Source organism: Lutjanus erythropterus, chromosome 17, assembly GCF_056507025.1.
Source record: "Lutjanus erythropterus isolate fLutEry1 chromosome 17, fLutEry1.hap2, whole genome shotgun sequence".
Taxonomy (NCBI): Eukaryota; Metazoa; Chordata; class Actinopteri; order Lutjaniformes; family Lutjanidae; genus Lutjanus; species Lutjanus erythropterus.
In genome coordinates this window covers 18,491,345-18,514,342 of record NC_139333.1, presented here as the reverse complement: position 1 = coordinate 18,514,342, position 22,998 = coordinate 18,491,345, and the positions used below count along the sequence as shown (strand labels likewise).

Sequence of the window (22,998 nt, the reverse complement as noted above, 5' to 3'; positions counted from 1 at the left end):
GACAAAAAGAACCATAATGGCCCATCAACTGGCTAAGATAATAGAAAACCAGTGACAAACATTCAACAAAAGGTGAACGAGAGCACACCTTAGAGACACACCCAACCAGCTGCTCTTCCCATTCCCATATGAGTAGAATCAAATGCGCCTCATTTACAAGTGTGAAGTTTAGGCTGCTGTTTGTGGTCACGTGGTCCTGCTTCTCCACTTTCATTCAAAGACACTCTACCCCAGAAATCCACGGTCTGAAAGAGCCAATGATTTGTCTACATGTTGTCTGTCGCACGGTGGTAAAAGCTGCCTGACAGGCTCTTCTTGATTCCTGCGTGACTCTGGTAGCGTGGCTCCACCTACAGCCTGAGTGTTTACAGGGAATAGGTGTTTACAGGAGGCAAAATGGCAAAAAGAAGTTGACAGTGGGAATCTGTAATCATGTTCTATTGGGAGAAGTTTTTATGAAGGTCAACCCCCAGGTAAAATGTGCTTTTGATACTTATTTGGTGTGTGTTTCTGCTCTCAGTGTCCAGCTCATTGCTCTGTTTCTCTTCAGCTTGAATGTTTTGTCTCTCCCACACGTTTCCTACCCTTCTCACTATCTCTTTTGTTTTCTATCGTGTGTGTTTCTGTCTCTCTGTTCTCAGCGCAGGGGGGACCGTGGGGGCTGGACATGTGTGTTTTAATTGGCCTTCCGATAAAACTGGCTGTTTCCTGTGTACTGTGGGGCTGAGAGGTGGGTTGTGATTTCAGAGGCAGTCTGAGAGCAGAGGCTCCTCCTGTTAGCATCTCAGAGAGGATGTGTGAACAGAGGCAAACACATCAGCTTCACACTTCATGTACATACTGAGCACAACCCACCACAATCAACAGAGGAAGAAGAGGAGGAGGAGGCCTGACTGATGATTTGAAACTCAGCTGTTGTCTGATTTCTACTCCAGGATGGACAAGGATGGTAGGAAGTCAAAGACCTTTGTGTCTACTTTCCGGCTGGCCCTCAAGCCTCAAGCCAGACCTCTTTGTGTGGACAAGCAGAAGGAGGATGGACTGGACACCACTAAAAGGAGTTTAATGGGGAACAACAAACTGAGAGTGTCATCAGCAACAGGTAATGACCAGAAGAACAGGGGGAAAGTCGACTTTCTTTGCCTTGTTAATAACTACATTGTTTAATATTGAAATGTATTTATTACATTTGCCACAGTTAACAACCCATCCTGAGCTTCACCCCCCACAGCCCCTGCAGGGATTTTCATGTCTTCAGTTGAACTTCTTTAATTTGAATCCTTCTCATGAGAGCATTGCGTGCATGAAACCAGGAATACTGGAATCTGTTAGATTGCATGCATATGATACAGTTAGTTCCCCTGAGGCTGGTTTGCTACTTCTCAAACTCTTACTCAGGGTTTAACTCTCTGTATATACACATTATTATTATATAATGTTATTATGAGGGTCCCTCATGCAAGCCAAGGAGTCAGACTTTGATACCAGTTCTATTGTAGCCTATGGAAGAAGCACACCCAACGTATCTATGTTGAATGACCTTTGATGAAGTAACACCTCTAAAAGAATTAATAAAATAGAAGAACACACTTGAGGCTGACAGATTTTTCCAAATGTGTGCATTTATTTATTTGCTGTTGGTCTCTAAATAGCATGATTGGTAATTGTATCTCCCATCTGCGTTCAAATAGAACTTGTGAAAATTCAGAGCTTGCAGAAAACGTCCTGATGTTCATGATGTTGTAAACACAACATGTGGGGTGTGTTCATATGCGCTCATCTCGGAAATACAATAAACACGATTCAATTTTAATGCACCAAATGTTCTGTAGTAATGTAATGCCCCTTCCTCATTTTTTAGTTTCGTTGACGCGTGCTTGTTAGCATTTATGAAACACACACACATACATGCACATCATTAGATGTGAGTTTGAGTTAGTCAGCTTGTCTGTTTTGGCAGGTTTAGTCCTGCGCTGTCATTTACTGTCCTGTTTCTGTGATGGTGTAGTCAAAAATGACACTCAGAGTATATAGGAAATGACATGTGACCCCCTTCCCCCCTTCCCCCCCAAATGCACACAACACTGATGGCATTCCACCACCCACTGGTGACCAACCATTACTCACCCGGCTGGACATTCCAACACCAAAATACACATGTGTAAACACACATGTGGTGGGAAAATCTTATAAACACCAGGTCAAACTCCCCACAACTGTAAAATACTTCAGTAGATACAGCCACAGGTAACTGTGGTGATTAACTGCCTGGAGGCAAAACAGATGAAAACCACACATCCAAACCAGTCTACAGTTTTATATTTACTTAACATTAACATGTTGGACTAAAACATGGTGCATGCACAATTTGATCAGTTACATCATATCTGAGGTGGAAAATCCCCTAAAACACAGATGTTTTTCATATCAATGCTCGTTTTGTTTTCAAAAAGATGGCCCTTATTCACCAGTGACGCCTTGGCCACTTTGCAAACCCATTGTCCTTAATGTCTCCTCTTGGTCTGTTTAGACTCCAGACTGACACCCGTCCGGTTGCTGGAGACACCTCACTTCAAACAACCACTCAGCGACTGTACAGTGTGTGAAGGAAGTGATGCTACTTTTCAAGGTGTTATCACAGGAAGTCAGCCTCTGCGCGTTTCCTGGCAACACAATGGTAAATGACTGATTACCATACCTTCAAAATGTCTCCCTGCTCCCCACAATGACCAAAGAAATGATGCTAGAATATGTCAACCAAATGTCTTATGAAGGGGTTCAAATCATGTCCTGTATTTAGAAGGATTTTAATAATCAGTGTTCAGGATGCGACTTTGAAAGCTACCAATTACTTTTCACTGGAAGAAGTTGAATTAGAGCAAAGCTGCCCATAGGGAAAAATATTGTTTGTTTCTTTTGCCATGTCCTCCAAAACAGTTTATGCTGCCCACCCGCTTTATTCATTTATTTATTTTTTTTATCCATCATTAACTACACTTGGGGAAGCCACTAGTAAGAACGCATCCAAGTTATATTTTAGTGAACTCGAGGTCAACATGATAGCATCAGCAAACTTTTGTTTATTTTCCCTACCTAAATCATACTCATTTAACTAGTTTCACTCTATATTTTTCCCCTGGTCGTCCACATCCTCCCCGCTGTGGCTCTATGACCCAGGTGAGAGGTGCCCTGAGTCATTTTCAGCTTGTATTCAGATTAACACAGTACAGACAAGACATCTAATGTTCAAACTGATAAACTTTGTGTTTTACACTTATTCCGAATTTGATGTCTGCAACAAAAAAAAAGTTGTAACAGGTGCAACAAAAGACTGGGGAAATTGTGGGATGCTCAGAACACACCCTTCATGGGTAAACACGGTAACTAGTAACAGATGACAGTATCATGATTTTGTATTAAAGAGGCATCCTCAAGAGGCTCAGTCACTCATGCATGGATGGGGTGAAGTTCACCGCTTTGTGAAAAATTGTGAGCAAGTTCTGAAGCAACATATGCAGCCATCCAGATGTTAATTCAGAGCTGCTTATTTAAACAAGACAATGAAAAGACATATTTTGCACGTGTTTGCATGAGTGTGGCTTTGTGGTAAAGGGGTTTGAGTACTAGAATGAAAATGTGTGACGCATTTTGAAGCACAACCTGCGACAATGGAGACCCCAGCCTGTTGAGCACCTGAAGTCATATATCAAGCAAGAATGAGGGAATTTCACTAACAAAACTTCAACAATTAGTGTCCTCAACACTTGTGTTGTTAAGAGAAAAGGTGATATATCACAGTGGTAAATATGCCCGTCCCAACATTTTTGGAAAGTTTTGCAGGCACCAAATTCAGAATAAGTGGATATTTACAGAAAACAATAAAGTTTATCAGTTTGAACATCAAATATTTTGTCTTTGTACTGTATTCAGTTGAATATAGGTCAAAAAGGATTTGCAAATAATTGTATCCTATTTTTATTTGTTTCATTCAAAGTCGCAACTATTTTAGAACTGTGGTTTTACAAAAATGTCACATGCCAGCAAAAATGCCACTAAACTGAGTTTATTGCCAAAAGCGCCCACTTGTTCACAGTTCATAAACCAAAAACAGTAAAATATCCCACTGTCCAGGGGAAAGTGCACAGAATGTCAGCTTTGGTTCTTCATACAACCTGCCTTCCAGAGACTGGAGTCCAGGCGGAGGTATGGCACTAAGCAGGATTACTCACTTAGGCTAGAAACCAATAAAATGCAACAACTTCTCTGAAAACTGGTGAATAAATAGCATAATCAGTACTCATGACTACACTAATATACTCAGTTATAGTGTGGCAGATTCAGATTCAAAAATTTTCCACATGCACAACACAAAGGTCATGTGTGTGGTGGTTGCTGCCTTTTCAGCTGTCAGGATGATACAGATTGGGGGCAGGGCTGTTCAAAGGGTAAAATAAAAAAAATTCCTTTCCTTTTATGGCCCAAAATTGTTTTTAGCATTAGTATCAACAATACAAAAAAGGCAAAAAATTCTTACTGCTCGAATCACCATGCAAATATGAATACAGTTGAACTACCAGCAAGCTACTACAAAATGCAGTTCAACATCTAGTTTAATTACATGTTATTCACTACTCCTCTACACTGTTAATAATTTATGTTTGTCCTTTCTTACTTTGTCATTTAGGTGAGAGGGTGCGTTCAAGCAAGACTTCCTTCATAAATGGTGTTGCCAGTCTGGTTCTGACTCGGTGTTCACCTGGAGATGCTGGGACGTACACTTGCACAGCTGAGAATACTGCTGGGAAGCAGTCAAGCAGCGCCGTGCTGCGTGTCACAGGTAAAGCAGGGGTCGAGCGTGTTGAGTTAGAAATTCATCACAAGCATCGGGCACAGCGTACAATAAAGCTGTTTCACTCTGTTTGCAATGGCACAGCAACAAAGGAAATTCCCAGAACAAGCAACCGCGAGCTGCACAGCGAGGTCACGTCCAAGGTTACGTCACCTGAAAATAAGCAATTGTCCTCAGCTTCTAAAGGGAAAAGCCAACACAGAGAAAAAGAAGACAAAGGTAGATTACTAACTTTTAAGCTTCCTAAAAAGTCTTTGTATTGTTACACACCCATAAAATCCTCCCTTCTTTCTGTCTTTCTTCTTACTATGAATACTTCTATAGAATTAATGCAAATTAATAGTAATTATGCTGATAATAGAGGGCAGGGAAGCAGCAACAAACATACATACTGACATTTGAAATTGTGAGTGACATGCATTTTAGTTTAGTTAATAATGACACTGACATGCTATTACAGTTTATGATAAAATATTGTTCTGCAACTACCTTTTCATTCAAAAGTGTGTTGATTTTAGTGCCACTGCAACCAATCTTGACTACTCACATGTGATTGGTTAAATACTTCTTAAACCTGCCTATCATGGCTCACACCTGTAAGTCCACCTACCTCTTCAGTCTCCACAGCTATCACAGACAAGAACCTTCAAACAAAAGTTTCCACCAGGCCAACCGGCATAAAACGCCAACAAGAGGAGGAAGGAAGAAAAGTTTCCACACGTAAAGGTGAGTGGAGGGCACCACTGAAATAAAAGTTGAATTTTATTGCACCTCAGTCAGATTTTCTTGGTATTAAGCAAACTCTGCCTCTCGTTAGTCCCTCCTGTGGAGTTTCTAGACCCACCAGACCAGGTGGAGGTTCGAGTGGGAAAGCAGGCCCGCATACACTGTGAGTTCAGGAGCAGCTCTGTTCCTGTGGCCTGCTGCTGGATTTACAACAGAGACAAGGTAACAGTGTTTGTTACTGCTGTTTGATCCATCACTTTGCACACTTACTTTGAAACTCTGTGCCAGGTTTTTGGTGTTTGCCTCTTGTTCAGGTGGTGGTAAGAGGCCCGAGGATGTCTGTCAGGAGCAGTGAGACACAAAGCGATGTGGAGGTCTCTCAGGCCTGTCCAGCCGACACAGGCTCGTACACCATCATAGTGCGGAACAGAGAAGGCTCTGCACAGCATACAGTCTCCCTCAGTGTCATAGGTGAGACTCACTTTGGGCTACAGTTCAGTATTAAGAGTTTTGCAGTAACTTGAGATGATGCAACACTGTCAGTATTTGTTGTCAGACATGAAGGCCCCTATCGGTACTTCTTCTTGCAAAGATGTGGGCTTATTTACAGAAAATCACAACAGAAGAGAGTGAAGTGAAGAGAGAAATGGTGCCAGTTTGGGACCATAACATAGGCCCTGTTTACACCTGTCATTAAAATCCGATCACAAGTGGACAAGTCTGTCAGTTCACACCTGGTATTAGAGGGCATAGATGAGAGATGCTTCTGGAATGACACCACCTTTGATCAGATTTCACTTCTCCACTCTGTATGCAAATAAATGCATAGCTACATCTCTTTAGTTTACAAAAACTAGATGCATTGTTGTTTTTATCCATTGACACAACAGTTGTCACAAACAGGCTGGGACAAACCGACACAATGTTTTTTGCACAAAGAAAGCTTTAACTTACGTTATAATGTTTTCTGAATTTACAAGAAGGCTCAAATGATTCAGAATCTATCATTACCAGCTTTTCAGAAAGTTTAAGTTGCTTTTAACTCAATAACTCACAACATTTAATATGTCCAAAGTCATTCACACATGTACTTTGAGGTGTCTACTTGTGATCAGATCACTCTAGATAACTGATAATGACAGGTGTAAACAGGGCCATAAAAAGTATATATGGAAATTTGCAACTCCAGGAAAGCGCTCCATAAAGTATTAAATGTAGGGACTCAAATGTTGGTATTTTGTTCTTGAATTTGTCCTCAGACCGTCCCGACCCACCAGCATCCCAACCTGTTGTTTCAAAGCTGTCCATGAAGTCCTTGGTACTGTCCTGGTCGGGCCCCAGCTACGACGGTGGCACAGCTGTGTTGGGCTACATCGTGGAAGTCAGACAGGACGGTCTGCACAAGCCTGGAAGCTGGACTGAAGTGATAAGCCGTTGCAAAAACACATCCTACCACATCCGCTCAGGCCTGGAGCCTCAGGGGCAATACCGCTTCCGTGTCAGAGCCTACAACTCAGCAGGGGTCAGCGAGCCAAGCCAGGAGTCAGAGAGCGTCAAGATGGCTACTGCAAGTAAGTGATCTGTTTGAGAGGATTTACTTATCTACGATCTGTCAGAAGGGGTGAGCTTATTTGTCATTTTTTGTGCTTGAAGAGGAAAAGAAGGAAGAACCTGAGTCGTACGTCACAGTGACCATCGACACCAAACACAAGGTCAAGGACCACTACAGTGTGCATGAGCAGCTGGGAGTGTAAGCATGGATTCTTTGTAGTTAAAACAAACTTTAATACTTCAGACAATTCTGATATAAACGGAGTCTCATTTGCTCTCATTTGCAGTGGGAAGTTCGGTCAGGTGTTCCGGCTGACCCACAAAGAGACGGGTCAAGAGTGTGCGGGGAAGTTCTACCGAGCCCGGACCTCAAAGGAGAAGGAGGCAGCTCGCAAAGAGATTCAACTGATGAACTGTCTTCACCACCCAAAACTGGTCCAGTGTCTGGCTGCCTATGACACACGCCCAGAGGTTGTCATGGTCATGGAATAGTAAGTAATATTGGAGTGTAAAATAGATTTTGATATGGTAAACTCATTGTGTATCTGAGGATGGGATCTGCTAATTAAGACAATACATGATCAGTAGATGAGTACAGTAGATGAAGGTTGATTTTGGATCTGAATCGTTTTACTTGTCTGCCCAGTATTGCAGGTGGGGAGCTCTTTGAACGCATCGTGGACGACAACTTTGAGCACACAGAGCCCACCAGTGCCCGCTACATGCAGCAGATCCTGGAAGGCATGCAATATGTTCACAAGCAGAACATCATCCATCTGGACCTCAAACCGGAGAACATCGTCTGTGTGGACACGACTGGGACACGGATTAAGATCATCGACTTTGGCCTTGCCAGCAAACTGGGTGAGTTTGCTGGATTTGTGTAAACAATCTCATAATCATATCACTGGGACTTTCTTTTTATAACTTTTGGAGTTGCTCACAAGGGGCAGTCAATAAATCAACTTGTGTATTCTAAAGAATGACATCTTGTTTGTATTCTAGTAAAAGTTACAATGCAGGGAAATCAAAGAGTCCTTATAAGGCGGCATTCAGTGCTGTGCAGCCGGCCTTGGTGTGGTGCCGTTGGTTTTGTGCAGACTTCTCCTTCTCCTTCTCATGGCCTCAGGAAACCTCTTAATATTAGTTTACCCTGTTTTATCCAGGCAGCACAGCAAGGTGAACACAGGGTCACTCATTTTAACACATGCCAAAAATAACATCAAGGAGTGTCATGTCTAAATTCCTGAATGTCTACAATGCTCATTACATAATAGGAATTCCTTAAATAGACTTAATCTCAATAAATGCAGCAAAGCCTGTGAAGCCAATTCGGGCAGAAAATTTGGTGACGCTCCAGACGGTGCAGCTCCACCCTGGGTGGTCTATTTAGAGCTGACTGGAGCCATCTGTAAATAGGCAAATAAAAGCAGGCAAAAACAAAACATTCAGGGTGACACTTTGAGTTTCTGAGTGTGTCTCTAACTTTTTGTCCTGATCTTCAGAGGAGGGTAAACCTCTGATGGTGATGCATGGTACACCAGAGTTTGTGGCCCCCGAGGTGATCAACTATGAGCCTGTGGGCCTGGAGACGGACATGTGGAGCATCGGAGTCATCTGCTTCATATTGTAAGTTGAACGACAGCTGAATGGTTTAAAGTTCAAACCGTTGGTTCACAACGTTTTTGCTTAAGGGAACCCTTTTTTACCACGGAGTAAACTGCCAACCCCTGTCATTTTATGGATATTTCCTAATTTTTTATGCATAACAACAACAGTAGTGAACAACTGACAAACTGCACAATTAATTGTGAATACTGAACACAATAACTGGTGGAAGTTTGTGTAAAACGAGTAATCTATATGACTTTTCAGTAGATAATTTCCTGTGAATATTGCATCAGTACAATTCTGTCTCTATTATATATAATTTTTAAACTCTTTTTACCAACCCACAATGTCAGTATTTGACATTCTGTGAAAGAGAACAACAATCAACTCTCTTTCTAATGTGTTTACAAACGGCAACTGGACCCCCTCGTGAAGCTGTGGCGACCCCTGTTGGGGGTCAGGACCCCCAGGTTGGGAACCAGCAGCGTGAACTACAGCCACAGCAACATACACTAAAAATAAGAATGAAACTGTGGATGTGAGATGGAAAAAAAACTTTAAATGACATAAATGCCCTGTGTGTTTATTGTCTATTTGTTCTTTGTCAAATTTATATTTGAGTAGTCATTTGAAAATAACCAAAAGTAGAAGGAATACATTACCAACTTTGTCAGTGATGCAAGTCTAGATATGTAAAATCTCATCTCTATCCATATGATTCTACAAATGCAGATTTGGCGCCATCTCCTGGTGATATTATGTTACTATAGCCCCCCATAATTAAAAATTAGTACTATAATTCTTTAAGTGTGCATAGTCTCAACCAAACCTGCTGTAGCTTGAGGGAAAATAGACTGAAGACAATAAATTCCCCCTTAAGTCAATGTTCAAAAGAATATTTTCTTTTTCTTAATGAGTACATCTACTAAAGATGAGGATGTGTTGTCTGTGCAAAAAAACATTGAACTGTGTAATTTTCATTCATGGTTTTACTATTTTGTGTTGTAGGCTCAGTGGAGAATCTCCCTTCCAGGGGAACAGTGATGCTGAGACTTTTGCTCATGTGACCGCTGCTCGCTACGAGTTTGACCAGGAGAGTTTTGAAGACATCTCTGATCAAGCTAAAGAGTTTATCAGCTCCCTGCTGAAGAAAGACCGGAGGTTGGTCGGATTTTCTTCTTTTCTCTCTCTTTTATGTGACTGCGGCCCATAGCTTTCACCATGGTTACCTATATGATAATCGCACAGTGCGCCTGGATTCAAGTACCTCTTTGTGACGCACAGCATTTCAAGCTCTGCACCTATGAGGAGAAGTTAAGGAAAGTGGAAATGACTTCCCTCCAGCTGATAATGTCACATTATGAGCAACATATTCTCTGTGACATTTCAGAACATTTGCAGAAAAGTTGCAGGGTACCAAACCATTTGGCAAGCTCTGAATATGAGTGAGAGAGAGTTGGGGTCTTGCAGCAGATAATCCAGGGTTCCTAAACCTTCAAATTAAAGCATTTTTTAAGCATTTTCACGATGTATTTTCAAGCTTTTCCAGCACTTTAGCTATTATAAATTAAATATGTATATACACATATATGCTCAGAATAATTAGGCCCTATTTGAAGGCAAAAGCAATTATGCTCTGTGACCTATTTTATTTCTTTATCTAAAAAGCAATCTATTCAGTCAAAACTGATTTATTATGGAAAGCAGTGCAACTACAGTTTGAAAAGCGTTCAAGCTCTTTTCAAACCTTGAAAACACCACATTAAAATTCAAGTGTTTTCAAGGATTTCCAGCACCTGTAATCCCTTTCTGTCCACTTGTACTCTAGATGCAGGCTGTCATGCACCGAGGCCCTCGCCCACCCCTGGATGGTCTCCTTCACCCCTCTGAACCGCAGACCCACCAAGTCCCTCAATAAGGGGAAGATGAAACGCTTTCTGGCCAGGCGCAAGTGGAAGGTAACACTAAAAAAATGAGTATTATCCCAACATTGGACAAAATGTACAATTTTCTTATCTGTGCTTCCCTATTTTGACCTTTCCATCCATCGTGCTATATAGACCTGAAGCTGTGTTATGGGTGTCGTTTGTCATCCACTGCTATTTGTCCTTTAAACTTCTAGAAAACTGGCAAGGCTGTTCTGGCCCTACAGCGAATGGCTAACCTCTCTAACAGGCCAGACTCTCCTGGCAGCTCCTCAGAGGGTAAGGCAGATAAAAAGACGCGCGCACACACTAACATGCGCACACACAATGCCCTCCTATGTCCTAAAGCCACATACATATGGCAGATGACTCGCAGTTTCCGATTGTCACTTCAAGTTTACCCTTTTGTGATCAGTAAGGCCTTGTTTCTGTTTTATTCGTCATCATGCTCCCTCTCATCCAGAGCCAGGCTGGAGCCAAGAGGCAGAGGAGGCCATCCAGTCGCTGGATAAGCAGCTTCAGAGTGAACCTCGCTTCAAGCGCACCCTGAAGGACACCACCCTTCCCAAAGGAGCAACTGCTCAGCTCACATGCCTTGTCAATGGTAGAGTGACAGAACTGTGATGCACTTCATTAAATAATGCCCCACCACATTCTGCAAGCGCCAAAAGCAAAAAAAAGGCCATACAGTCTTAAACTCTCTGATGCAGTAGACCTAAAATGCATGAACTTACAGCTGCCATGACTTCTATTTTTAATGGGTCAAATTACTACATGTTTTAAAAGTGGATTGCTTGTGAGGATGAGCTCAACTTGAGCAGCTAGCTGGCTCTGGGTCGTACCTAGAAGGGAACCCCAGATTCATGGAAGACTTTGCGAGAATAACCCAAACATGAGCTTTCCCCAACCAATTGTTTTTTGCCCCCAACGCTACTATGTGCACAATGAATAAAGTAAATAACGCAACGCAAATCGTCAGTTCCTTTCTAGACACGATTGGATTGAGCAAAATAATCAAGTTCCTCAAAGAAAGTTAAGGGACAAACTCAACCCAAATGAGTTTTAATAGTCTGCCAGTTGCTGCTAGGCTTTCTCTTTTTCTTCACTGTGCTATTGTCCATTTTTAATCTTCTATTATTTGGCCTTATTGCTCCGTTAATTTGGCAAACAAGTTTTTCTGAAAGGAGAAGGAATTAGAGCTTCTCTACCAAACCATCACGAGTAGGTTAACTCGGGTAACTACCTGTTTAGGTACTGCTGTTGCAATCATATACAGTAGAGGAAATAATATATGCTGTCAGTGGTTGCAACAACAGCTTTATTTAAAGCATCTTATTGTATATTTGGGCTATCTTAAAAAGAAATGCAACAGTTATAGCCATTTGTCCTTTTTACAGGATTATAGAATAGAATTGATCACTTAGCTGGTTTTGATACTGCAAATAATTTAGACATTTGATGTTGGTATCCTTGATGATTAAATGTTCTGTGTATTTTCTCGCCTTGATTCTGCAGTAACTTCTTATTGTCTCAATCCTAGGTTACCCACAGCCGGAGGTGAAGTGGCTTCAGAATGAGAAGCTGGTGTCTGAATCGTGCAGAAGGACCATGGAGCAACATGAAGACGGGCTCTGTTCTCTGGTTCTGACTGATTTGGAGCCTTCTGACTCTGGGGTTTATGTGTGCAGGGCCAGCAACAAGCTGGGGGAAGCAATGTGCTCTGCCAAACTGAGAGTGGAGATGTGACTGTGGAGCACACCAGCTGAGAAAACAGCTTAACATTTTCCTTCTTCCGGAGGGAGGCTCTTCAGAAGTAGGCTGATTTTTAAAAAGCCCGGACTTGAACACATCAGTTCATGGATGGACAGTTATTCACCGCCACACAAAAGGGCGCTTACACAAAATTTCAAGGCAGAGCGGTGTGTCTTCTACCATTAATGGGATGATAACGATTGGACACGCATAACCAGAGCCTGTTGTTTCACAAGTGCATTTACCAAGTCTGTTCTTTTACTGTGTGGTTAAAATGTTCAACTGCCAATGCTCAAGACTTAGTTTTAGTGAAATAAAGTAATATCACGATACTGTGGCTGAGCTCAGCACCATTCACCCAGCTAGTCACATGAAGTTTCTACATTTTGCACATTAAATAGCGTCCAATGTAAATGTTTTAAAGGTATTAAAATTAAAGTCTGAATTCTGAAAAAAAAAACCTACTTGTTTGAATCTCAGTGTTTGAAATAATTACTTTATGGCAAACATTTTTGTTTTTTGAATCCAAACCAAACATAAAATAGTTTGGTTGTTTTATATGTAAGTGACTAATGGGTACAACAATTTTTTTTTTTTTTAATTGGTCCAGTACCGAACAAAAGTGCTGCAGAAGGGCTGCAATGTAATCATTATGGGTAATTACGGGTGCTAAAAGATGTCCAATAGTTGCATCTAAGCCAGAACCAGAGTTGGTGATCGTTGGGGCAGTGGAAAGACAAACCAAGATGGTTTTGGTGAGTTTTAATTAGTTTCTGTTGAGTTTAGATGACTGTTTCTGCAGATGGAGTCTGGTGACTTTGGCAAGAATGATAAATCATCTGTTTCTGGTTAAAAAAAAAGGATCTTACTCTTCTAAATATGGTTATCTCTATATTGACTGTTTCCATAATGTTGTCAGACATTTAAAGTAACAATCTGAGCCTGTCAGTGGCAAAAATGAAAAATGAGAAAATGAAAAACTTTTAGTGGATGTACTCTGACAGGCACAACTGCTCATAAGCATCACACTGCAGCCCACTTTTTGGCTGACAGCTGCAGCGCTTTAACTCTGTAGAAGACCAATTTCAAAAATTGTCCCCAATAGTAACTTCAACACATAAACTGGAGAAATAGGGCTCATAAATACCCTTTACCCTTTAAAAGCAGAGACCACTCATAGGTTGAAACATTTAATTCAATGACAATTTATTAAAGCATCCCACTGCATTTTCCAGATGACATGCAAGAAGATAAAAACCAAAGACACTTAGACTTCAGTGGACCATCCTATGTAATGTTGAAGGTATGGCTAAAGCAACAAAGCAGTATTTTATTTCGGTTATGTAAACATATAATTGTCCCACAGATCTGGCAACATGAAATTTACCATAAGCTAAACACATCATCATGACTTTACTTTCCACTCTACTGTCCCTTTTGGCTTTTTTCAGATACAACAGTTCATGTTCATGTTCATTCAACCAATGCAATTCAACAGAGATTCAATGATACAAAAATCTTTTGCACATCCGTTTGATTTATGTATCGACAGGTTTTTCTTTATCCATGAGTGTGCTGATCCCTCCAGTTTCATGATGTCTGTCTTTTTCAGTGCCCAGTGTATTTACGTACCTTTGTTCAATGTGACAGATACACCGATAATATTACAAAATATCCTAATCTATTACACATATTCCTACTAAAAAATGTACCTTGTTTGATGATTTAAAATCCTCATTAGATAATGATAGTAAGCATATTAAAATATTCTCTCAACCATGAAGCCACTATGATAAATTTAATAATTTAATTTCATTCTATGATTCTGATCTTTCAATATAATATCTCACCTTTTCCTCATCATTAGTTATTATTCTGAGCTACATTCATAATTTTTAGATGACATGGAGAGAGGAAAGAACATATAAAGTGTCAGCAGTTGACAAGGTGCCCAGAATATTAGACTTTATGAGAGGTTTGGTCTTGAAATTATGAATATTGGGCATATCATTTGAATATCTGTATCCATTACAAGGCATGCCGTTCTTAAAAAAAAAAGAAATCTTTGGATGAAAACAGACCTACAATTCTCAGGATAAGGTAACACTTTATTAATCCCAAACAAGAATTCTGGTCAAATTCCAGAATTTTTTTTGTTAGGGATAAACTTTTCCCTCACCCATCATCTTTCATTTGCACTAAGCATCTTCAAATAAAACTACTGTTTAAAAACCTGTGGAAAGTTAATCAGGCACTGAGTCTCATTGGTCAAAGAAGCTTGTCGGGTTTGCTGCGCTGGCACAGTAAACCACTCTCACTTCTGTCTAAGGCAGTGGCTCCTCGCGTGGATCAGTCATTTGTGCGCACACGTCGCTGGGCCCAACACACGCTTTGTGGCTCTGTGTGCACAGGACACAGCTGAGATGATGCAGAGACCTGCACATGTTCCTACTGTCCTTCTTGTCTCTGCTGGATTCTCTCCTGAAGGAGATTCCAAGCTCTCAGTACCTTCAAAATAAATCATAATGGGAAAATTATTACACCGTTTTCCAAACTTAACTTTCATGTAATGCAGATTAGGACTGGATATAATTTTTTTTTTTTTAAAGTCAAAACCAGTTGCCTTTAAGTGACACAGATAATATCAGAGTACCTCATTTGACTCTCATCATGTGAATAAAAGCATTCGTGAAATAATCCTTGCCACATTTTAAGCATTTGTCTTCATCAAACACCATTAACTTTGACAAATTGTCTTTTTTTCTAGATCTGGGTAAAAAAGAAAGATGCAGGTATTATATGATTGGAGAAGTTCTGACACTACTTGCCACTGGGATCTGGGTACAGATACTCAGCCATAATGCAGATATGTAGACCCTGTACTGGTGGCATGATGAGTGTCTGACCTGTTTCCGAGTGACCTCTGGCTCCCACAGCGTGCTGAGTACCACGTTGGCGTGCTCTACTTGCTTGGCGTTGGACCACTGGCTCTGCAGCCGGCGCAGGGCATCCTCTGATGTCACACCGTCTCGCTCTGTTATCCTCAACACTGCCTGGGGGGGGAGACAAAAGGGACACGGGTGGTTTCTGTAGGTTTCAACAAGTTAAATGTAGGACTTTTTAAGACCTTTTATGGCCATTATTAATGCCTTTTGAGAGCTGTTTCATGTCCTCACTGGCAAAAAAGTACAAGCAGTTTGTATTAGTGGATAGTGGGTCAATGGTTAGTGTTTTTTTTTGTTTTTTGTTTTTTTGCAGAGAATGAAGTTCATGCCACTTTATAAAAGTAATTAATTTAATAATAAACCTACAATTAAGATTATTGGACTTATTTTAGACTTTTTAAGACCTACAGAAACCCTGTAAGCGAGTGTTTCTGATGTTTAAGTTGTGTGTAGAATTTCAAATTTACAACTTTGGTGCCCCCCAGTGGTAGTATCCAAAAAAACAAAGAGACAGCAATGAGTGGTGATAAGACTAATACATCTTTTCATATTTTTCAAAACTTATCCTGTCAATATTTTTGAAAACATGTTGCTTAAACATTTGCAATGCAGTGAAGGAAAAAAATGCAGTGTAAAAGAGTGTGTGCTGAAACTTCTTCACAAACGCAGACACATCTCTTCACACCTTTGACACAATAGTGGTGCTGAGAAACTGTACCACTGTCACCACTAGTATACACACTTCCTGTACATTTTCTTGTTGCATTCTGTAACCATTGTTTTCAGTGAGGAATGCAGCAACCCCTGTTTGCCACACAAAGGTCCATTATGAACTAAGTATACAGTAAAAAGTCGTCTTTACATAATCACATTTTTCTCCCAGTCACTCAAGCTGATGTACAAATATATTACTCTCTTAAATTTCTGATCTTATAGTACCAATACTGTGCACCAAGATTACTCAGATCTGCTGAGCAATTTCTTTCTGGAGGTTCCACGGTCCAGGATCAAAATAACCAGACCGTGCTTTTACCATTTTGGCTTTCAGCTGAGTCTCTACCACATTGTAAAAAGCTGTTAAAACCCACCTGTACAGGCTGGTGTTTGCTGCTTGCACTTCCTATTGGTTTCATGTGTCTTTTAATTGTGTTTTGTTTATAACACTGCATTTATATTGATTATCTGTGTATTATAAACTGTATTTTTTTTACATGCTGTTTTATGCTGTGTACTACTATGCATCTCTGTGTACTTGCACTGTTTTTTGTTATACTGTTATAACAAAAAACAGTTATTATTATAGTGTTATTATTACCTCTTCATCGGGGATGACGGTGACCCACACTTCATGTACCATGTCTGTCCAGCCGGCCTCCAGAAGAACTGCTGCATCCACCACACAGACCTGTTTACCTGCAAAAAGCAAAGGATCACATCAACTCTGGGAGAGTCTCTCCTGATACAAAGCAACTGTACAGTTCCTTTATGATCCATGCATCTGTCAATAAGATAAGTACATCAGCTTAATTAAAGGAAAAGGAAAAAGGTACTTTTTCAATATGCTGTAGCTAAGCTGTTAATCCTCACTGTTTTCTGAATCACATTTTCAAATCAAACAAATTAATACTGAAATAAATTCAAAATTTCTCACAAGTTGTTGAGACATGGCATACTATCGATGGTTAACTGCTGAAACATAAAAACAACTGCACTGCTACACCAGAACTCTGGTCATATGATACCTTCCTCTCTGGCCTGGCTGATTCTGTTCTTCACCAGAAGTGCAATCTCAGGCCAAACAATGTCTGTTAGGGCTTTTAACCGCTCCTGCACAAGACAAAACAAAACAACATCTTTGGTAACTAGTCGACACACAGTGCAGTCCCACGTGTCGTAATGTGCTGAAACATATTCATGCCTGTCATATTACCTTGTTTCCAAAAACCTTCCTTCCTAATGCACGCCTGTTGATGGTTTTATCTTCATTCAGGAGATCTAAAAGTGATAAAAAAATAATTAATCGTTGCAATGAGATTTCATACAGCGTAGTATTTACAAGACAACATGAAAATCAAACTATTGGGGAACTTTTTTTTGCAGTAGTCACTGAGAACCTACCTGATGTTTGTCTGTTGATGGTGGATTGATTTGTGCAGGTACTACTGATCATCCAGTGAGTGGAATTCAAAGGGAAATTTACTGTATTTTTAAACTTGGGGCCCAATTTTCCCATAACGTTGTAGCCACTGCATCCTGTATCGTTGCTGCCAAATGGGGTGAAATTTTTTTTTGTATCTGTTAGTTGTTTAGATCCAAACACTTGTAATAAAATAAGGCCCAGGTTTAAAAAAGACTGGAATTACCCTTTAACTCCAGATTAATGTCAAAATTCATCAGCCGTTTAAATTAATCAAAACCAAATTAGTGCTTCCAAGATTTTACAACTTCATATTTTTTGTCAAGTAATTATGGCACAGCCCACAGGACATTTTTTTTAAATGCCAGTACTCTGTCAGTCAGAGAGACGGAGCAGTTATGACCTTTCAAAGTTTCTTATTTTAAGTTTTCATATTCCCACCTATAGCAGGTCTAACAGGGTATTGTCTTTCAATCAAAATGTGTCAAAAATTGCACTGGTGATATCAGAGAAATCATGTTTGAGATTGCATTTTCACACCAGTCTGAACCTGAATCTTTAAACAAGGACATACTGTATAAAACAGAGCATTTTGACCATGAAGGATATGTAAATAGTGTAAAAGGAAAATAAACTATGACAGTCTTAAGTTCCCACAACATTGATGAGGTGGATTGGTTTTAAGAGGAGTGATGCATGACCTTATGGCCTCTTAAAATGTTAAATTTTAACCTCACAATATAGAGCCCCAGTGGTCTGTACTTGGGCCAATCAAAAACATTTAAGCCAGAAGTCATCCCGTCAGCTTTCATCAAAAATCAAATCAGTGGTGTCTGAGATATCACAACTCTGACCTTTACTTACTTCAGTGTCCTCATTATGTCAATCAAGTGTTCAAATATTGAAAAAAAAAATGCAAAGGTGCATCATCGTCCTGGACTGTGTGTGACGTACCACAAGGTGATGGATGATGCATCTCTAACCATGTCCTCGACGCAGTGTTTCCTCACCTGACCCAAATTCTTCCAGCACTCTGTGATAGGCTGCCGTACCAGGCTGGTACACCTCGTGGCCCAGCTTGTCGCAGTCGATCCGGACTGCACCCAAAGCCTCCAGCCGCCTGGCGATGGAGCTCTTTCCACTGCCGCTGCCTCCTGTCAGGCCAATTATATATGGAAGGGGAGGGAGATGGGATGTGTCCTGAAGTGCAAAAGAGACAGGGTGCAGGACATAGGGGAAAAAAATGATGAAATACTAATCTCATATTTAAGTATACCAGCAAATACCGCAGAATTAAACACAAGAGCCTCAAGAAGCATGTGTCGAGGTGATAACAGGGCTGCAGCATCTAAAACTTGGTATAGTATAAACCTCCTGTCGACACGTTTCTTGTCCCATGTACACAGCTCACACCCAAAACTCTCATAGAACACAACAACAGTTTTATTTTCTGTTGTACATAGTCAGTGAAAAACAATTACTCCATTAATTCTGCAGTTTAACTTGTTGCATTTTAAAAGTACACAGGTTAATCTACAACTTGCTCTACAACACGGTCCACAGTAATCACAACATGGTCAGAAAACTGTGCAGGTCCACCTCAGATAGCCCCAGAGTGTCCTTAAAGGGACAGTTCACCCCTAAATCAAAAATACATATTTTTTTTCCCCTGGCCTGAAGAGACATCTGCATTCTCTCCAATATAATGGGACTCAGCGTGTGGTGCTCAAAGCACCAAAAAAAACCCCTAAAGCATTTAAATACTATTTATTCAATTTGCTGTCTTTCTACCAGAGAGAAAGTAGTTCCTGCATAAAAATGCGCACAACAAGGTCTGTCGATTATGTTGAGTAAACGGGTTGTGATTTCTGGAAAGAGACACTCCTTTTGAATTTTTCAAACGTATTTTTTGGGTGCTTTGAGCGCCACAAGCCGAGTGCCATTTAGTCTCTGCAGCCAAAACTCTGCAATTTACATCACAAAAATCTAGATGGATAAATAGCACTGCAGGTCAGGTAAAAAATATAACTGTAACATTCAAAGCAGAAAGTAAAGGTCAACGTGTAAATAATAATATATAATATTTAACTGCAAATTGAATTTTGCTCCTTCAAGGACAAATGTACACAACTGTGCGTTTGCACTGACAGGTGACATAAAGAGCTACTAAAACAAGTCAAACCTGTTCAGAGAGACTCCACCCAGTGCTGCAGGGGATCTCTCTAATACAGAACCTGATAATGGTCTGTATCACCAGAGGATTACAAAGTGAAAGTCACCTGGCTGTTGGGCATCTTCCTTTCAAGTGAATCTTTAAAGTGATGATCAGGAATCTAACAAATCCTGTAATGGAACAATACATATGATGTGTTAATTTCACTCTGTAAGCCATCATTCGTGACCCCAACTGAAAACTACCAGGATCAGCTCACACTCACCTAAACTCTGTCCACTTAATGAAATGACCTGTCTGCTCCCAACACACACATCCTTCTTTTCATAAAGTAGGTGTTGCATTGCTTAACACTTTGTACTTTGGTATATGCTGGGAAGAAAATCTGTTATTTTTTTACCCGAACCTCCTATAAAAACAGTTAAACATTACATTTTCAAAAGACCGACTTGCATGTTTGACCCTTGTTACAGCTGTTGTTTTTTTTTGTATGGAAACACTATTCCTCACCTCCTCAAATGCTGTGAGAAAATATTGAATCCTTTGCTTCAGCGAGTGAATAAAAATCAAATTAACTTTGAAGCATAAATTTTGACAGTTACTGTTTCTTGACTGCGGGCTGTGCAGAGCTTCTACAACATTTGAAAAGGAATTTCATTAAACAGGAATGAACTAAACTTTAACTGACGGTCTTTGCGAAGTTAATACATACAAATAAAACTGTATCAGATGTTTTCTTTTACTAAATTGGCATATACTTTCTTAAGAATTTGAAGTGAATGAAAGGTTTTGATGTTCTGATGTATATTCCCATTATAGTCCCTTAACAGATATCACCACCTTTTAATTATAATAATCCTGAGATAAGGAAAGAAAGAGTGATGCTAAAAAATTTTTATTTCAATCTTATTTTCAAATGTTTTCTTTGCATTTTCTTGTTCGGCTGCCACAACACCACCATCATTTATCCTGCATTGAAACCCCTTATCAAAATGTAAACATCTTTAAAGATGACCTACTTTAGGTGGGGTAAGGAGTGTGCCCAGCAGACGTGAGCGTAGAGAGGAGGAGCTGATCTTCTCCTCCTCTGTCTCAGTGTGGTGTGCATCTTTGAGCAACTGGATCTCATGGAGGATGAGAGCTGGAAGACCCTGAAGGAAGCACAGAACAGAAAACATCATGGGCTAATGTGGAGCCAAACAACAAGCTCCACTGCTAAACTAGGATTATCGCTGCCTTGATCTGTTACTTTGTTTGTGTTATTGTGTGACGTTGGTGAATTTGAGACAGCTATATTTAGTTTACAAAATTCAGAAAATGCTGTCTGACCGCAAGGTAAGGTGGTGAAAATATTCAAAATATAGTGTACAATGAAACTAATATTGTTTTTTTTTTTAGGTGGGCTTTTTTTTGTAATGGCTAAAATACCTTTTGTTTCTGACCCTGTCCACAGCAGTACTTCACTTAGCTTGCACGCCGGTACTCCTCTCTGCTTCTCCAAAATGGGGGTGCGCAGACCAGCATCTCCTTTAGGTAATACACTGATTGTTGATAAGTACATCAGACAACCCTGCATTAAATAGCCTGAACAATCCCTTTAGTTTTGTCACTTTTCCATTTGTTGTAAGAAAAATCTGGCAGCCACTCAGAAGGTATGAAGGGATTTCAACCCGCTGGGAAAAGTCAACAGGAAACCCCTGCGTAACATGTACTCTCAAGGTCCCCAACTTACATTCTCAATGCGTTTCTTGTTGACAGCCTCGCCTCCGCGTCTAGTCTCCTCGCTAACCACAATGCACTGCAGCAAGGGGTCAACCACAGACACTCCAAAGGGGTCATCAAGGGGCACGATCTCCAGCTGCAGCGAGGGTTTGACGTCATGCAGGAACTCCTGTAGCCTCTGGACCCGCAGAGCGTAGGGCTCGATCAGCTCCTTTAACACTTTTTCTGAATCAGGGAAGAGAAGATTGTCAGCCAGGTCAATCAAACTCAATCAATCAAACTTTATTTGTATAGCACCTTTCACATAGGTTAGTGCCATTCAAAGAGCTGAACAGATGACTGACCAATAAGACAGAAAAAGTGAAGACAGTAATAGAGTAAAATAAAAACTACAGATTAAATAGCTACTCACTTTTCAGCATCACTTGGTCACAAACACCAATAAGGAACCTCCTGTTGGCGAGCAGGCATGAGATGTTGAGCAATGTCTTGTGGGCCCCATGGAGCCGGTCAAACGTTCCCCCTACCACCACATCATTGTAGGTCTCCAGGGGTTCGGCCTTCTCTTCAGGCTCTTTCAGTCCTTCCTCCTTCTCTTGCAGCTTCATCAGCTGAGGGTGGAGCAGCACTGAGGACAGGCCGGGGCTGCAGACGTAGCAGTGGCCCGTGTACCTCTGCAGACATTGGGTGACCTGATGGGACTGGCCCGGGTCCTGTAGGGGAAAGTCTGTTAGCACCACCTCCGGGGAGTGAGACAGAGACTGTGGCGTGGGGAAGGGGCAGTTTGGGATGGTCTGCGTCCCGCTGCAGGCGGCTGACTGAGCCCGAACATTTGTCAGCAAAACACGGACATCCAGGTGACCGCACACATCAGCTGCGTTGCTGTAAAGGCGGGAAATAAGCGTGGACAGGTCCACCACGGGGGGAATGAAGACTGGTCGAGGCTGGCTCCCACCTCCCAGGTTCAGCCCGGGGTGGAGGTGGACGTACAGCGTGCGCTCGACGAGCTGAGCAGCAGAGCTGAGCACAGGAGCGATGCGTGGGGGGAGGGTGTGGAGAGGAGATGTCAGCACCAGGATGCCTGTGCTGAACATGGACATGTTACTGGCAGGAAATCACAGTCGCCACAGTACCTGAGGAGTCGCTGTCAGAGGGTGGGGAAACGCTGGAAGGAGTGAAAAGTAAAAGACAAGTCAAAAAAGACAGCAGTTGAGGCTGTGATATAAAAAATGTTTAATTTTGGTTTATATTGAAACCAAATTATAATTTTAACTACACACTCTCTCAAGCAGTGGTGGTCATTTCTTTGCTGTTAAATACAGAAGAGTATTAGGGCCAGGCTTAAGTTTGAATTTCCATTTTGAGAATAAAGTCAAAATGTCAAGAATAGAGTTGAAGTTTCAGGATAGGTGCCAGGAATAATAAAAACAGAGCAGAGAAGGAAGTTTTTTTTGTATTTTGTATTTCAAGAATAAAGTCAAAACACCATGACATGTTATTTATTCTCAACATTTCGACTTTATTCTCAAAATGCGAAAAGAAAGAATATATCTTTCTGCTCTGATTTAATTGTTCTAATGCCTGGCACTAATACTGAAAGTTCTACT

General features: G+C 40.9%; 2 protein-coding genes across 2 annotated transcripts; one reads left to right on the top strand and one right to left on the bottom strand.

Moving 5' to 3' along the window:
- The first annotated feature begins 903 nt into the window (after positions 1 to 903).
- Positions 904 to 12,874, top strand: LOC146312087 (myosin light chain kinase, smooth muscle-like). Its single transcript, XM_084741188.1, has 17 exons — positions 904 to 1,102; positions 2,531 to 2,677; positions 4,685 to 4,837; positions 4,934 to 5,068; positions 5,468 to 5,575; positions 5,667 to 5,797; positions 5,890 to 6,046; positions 6,835 to 7,146; positions 7,229 to 7,325; positions 7,414 to 7,617; positions 7,773 to 7,990; positions 8,632 to 8,755; positions 9,746 to 9,898; positions 10,566 to 10,695; positions 10,860 to 10,941; positions 11,126 to 11,266; positions 12,203 to 12,874. Exons 1-17 carry the CDS (start codon positions 937 to 939, stop codon positions 12,406 to 12,408), a joined length of 2,664 nt encoding a protein of 887 aa, XP_084597314.1. The 5' UTR covers positions 904 to 936; the 3' UTR covers positions 12,409 to 12,874.
- Positions 12,875 to 14,281: 1,407 nt separating this feature from the next.
- On the bottom strand, positions 14,282 to 22,497 carry coasy (CoA synthase). The gene is made up of 9 exons (XM_084741389.1): positions 21,804 to 22,497; positions 21,402 to 21,616; positions 20,689 to 20,820; positions 18,507 to 18,696; positions 17,290 to 17,354; positions 17,102 to 17,186; positions 16,675 to 16,772; positions 15,321 to 15,467; positions 14,282 to 14,922 (listed from the first exon to the last, which is right to left on the bottom strand). The coding sequence occupies exons 1-9, from the start codon at positions 22,489 to 22,491 to the stop codon at positions 14,863 to 14,865; spliced, it is 1,680 nt and encodes a 559-aa protein (XP_084597515.1). The 5' UTR covers positions 22,492 to 22,497; the 3' UTR covers positions 14,282 to 14,862.
- Positions 22,498 to 22,998: the final 501 nt, after the last annotated feature.

What these genes read in the sequence shown, in the direction of transcription:
- LOC146312087 (XM_084741188.1), top strand. Translation starts at nt 937, where the DNA reads ATGGACAAGGATGGTAGGAAGTCAAAGACCTTTGTGTCTACTTTCCGG. An exon ending in CGTCAAGATGGCTACTGCAA is followed by an intron (nt 7,147 to 7,228) that starts GTAAGTGATCTG and finishes TTGTGCTTGAAG; the next exon opens with AGGAAAAGAAGGAAGAACCT. An exon ending in GGAGTCATCTGCTTCATATT is followed by an intron (nt 8,756 to 9,745) that starts GTAAGTTGAACG and finishes TTTGTGTTGTAG; the next exon opens with GCTCAGTGGAGAATCTCCCT.
- coasy (XM_084741389.1), bottom strand. Translation starts at nt 22,491, where the DNA reads ATGTCCATGTTCAGCACAGGCATCCTGGTGCTGACATCTCCTCTCCAC. An exon ending in ACAAGAAACGCATTGAGAAT is followed by an intron (nt 20,821 to 21,401) that starts GTAAGTTGGGGA and finishes TGCTTCCTTCAG; the next exon opens with GGTCTTCCAGCTCTCATCCT. An exon ending in CAGAGGTCACTCGGAAACAG is followed by an intron (nt 14,923 to 15,320) that starts GTCAGACACTCA and finishes TTTATTTTGAAG; the next exon opens with GTACTGAGAGCTTGGAATCT.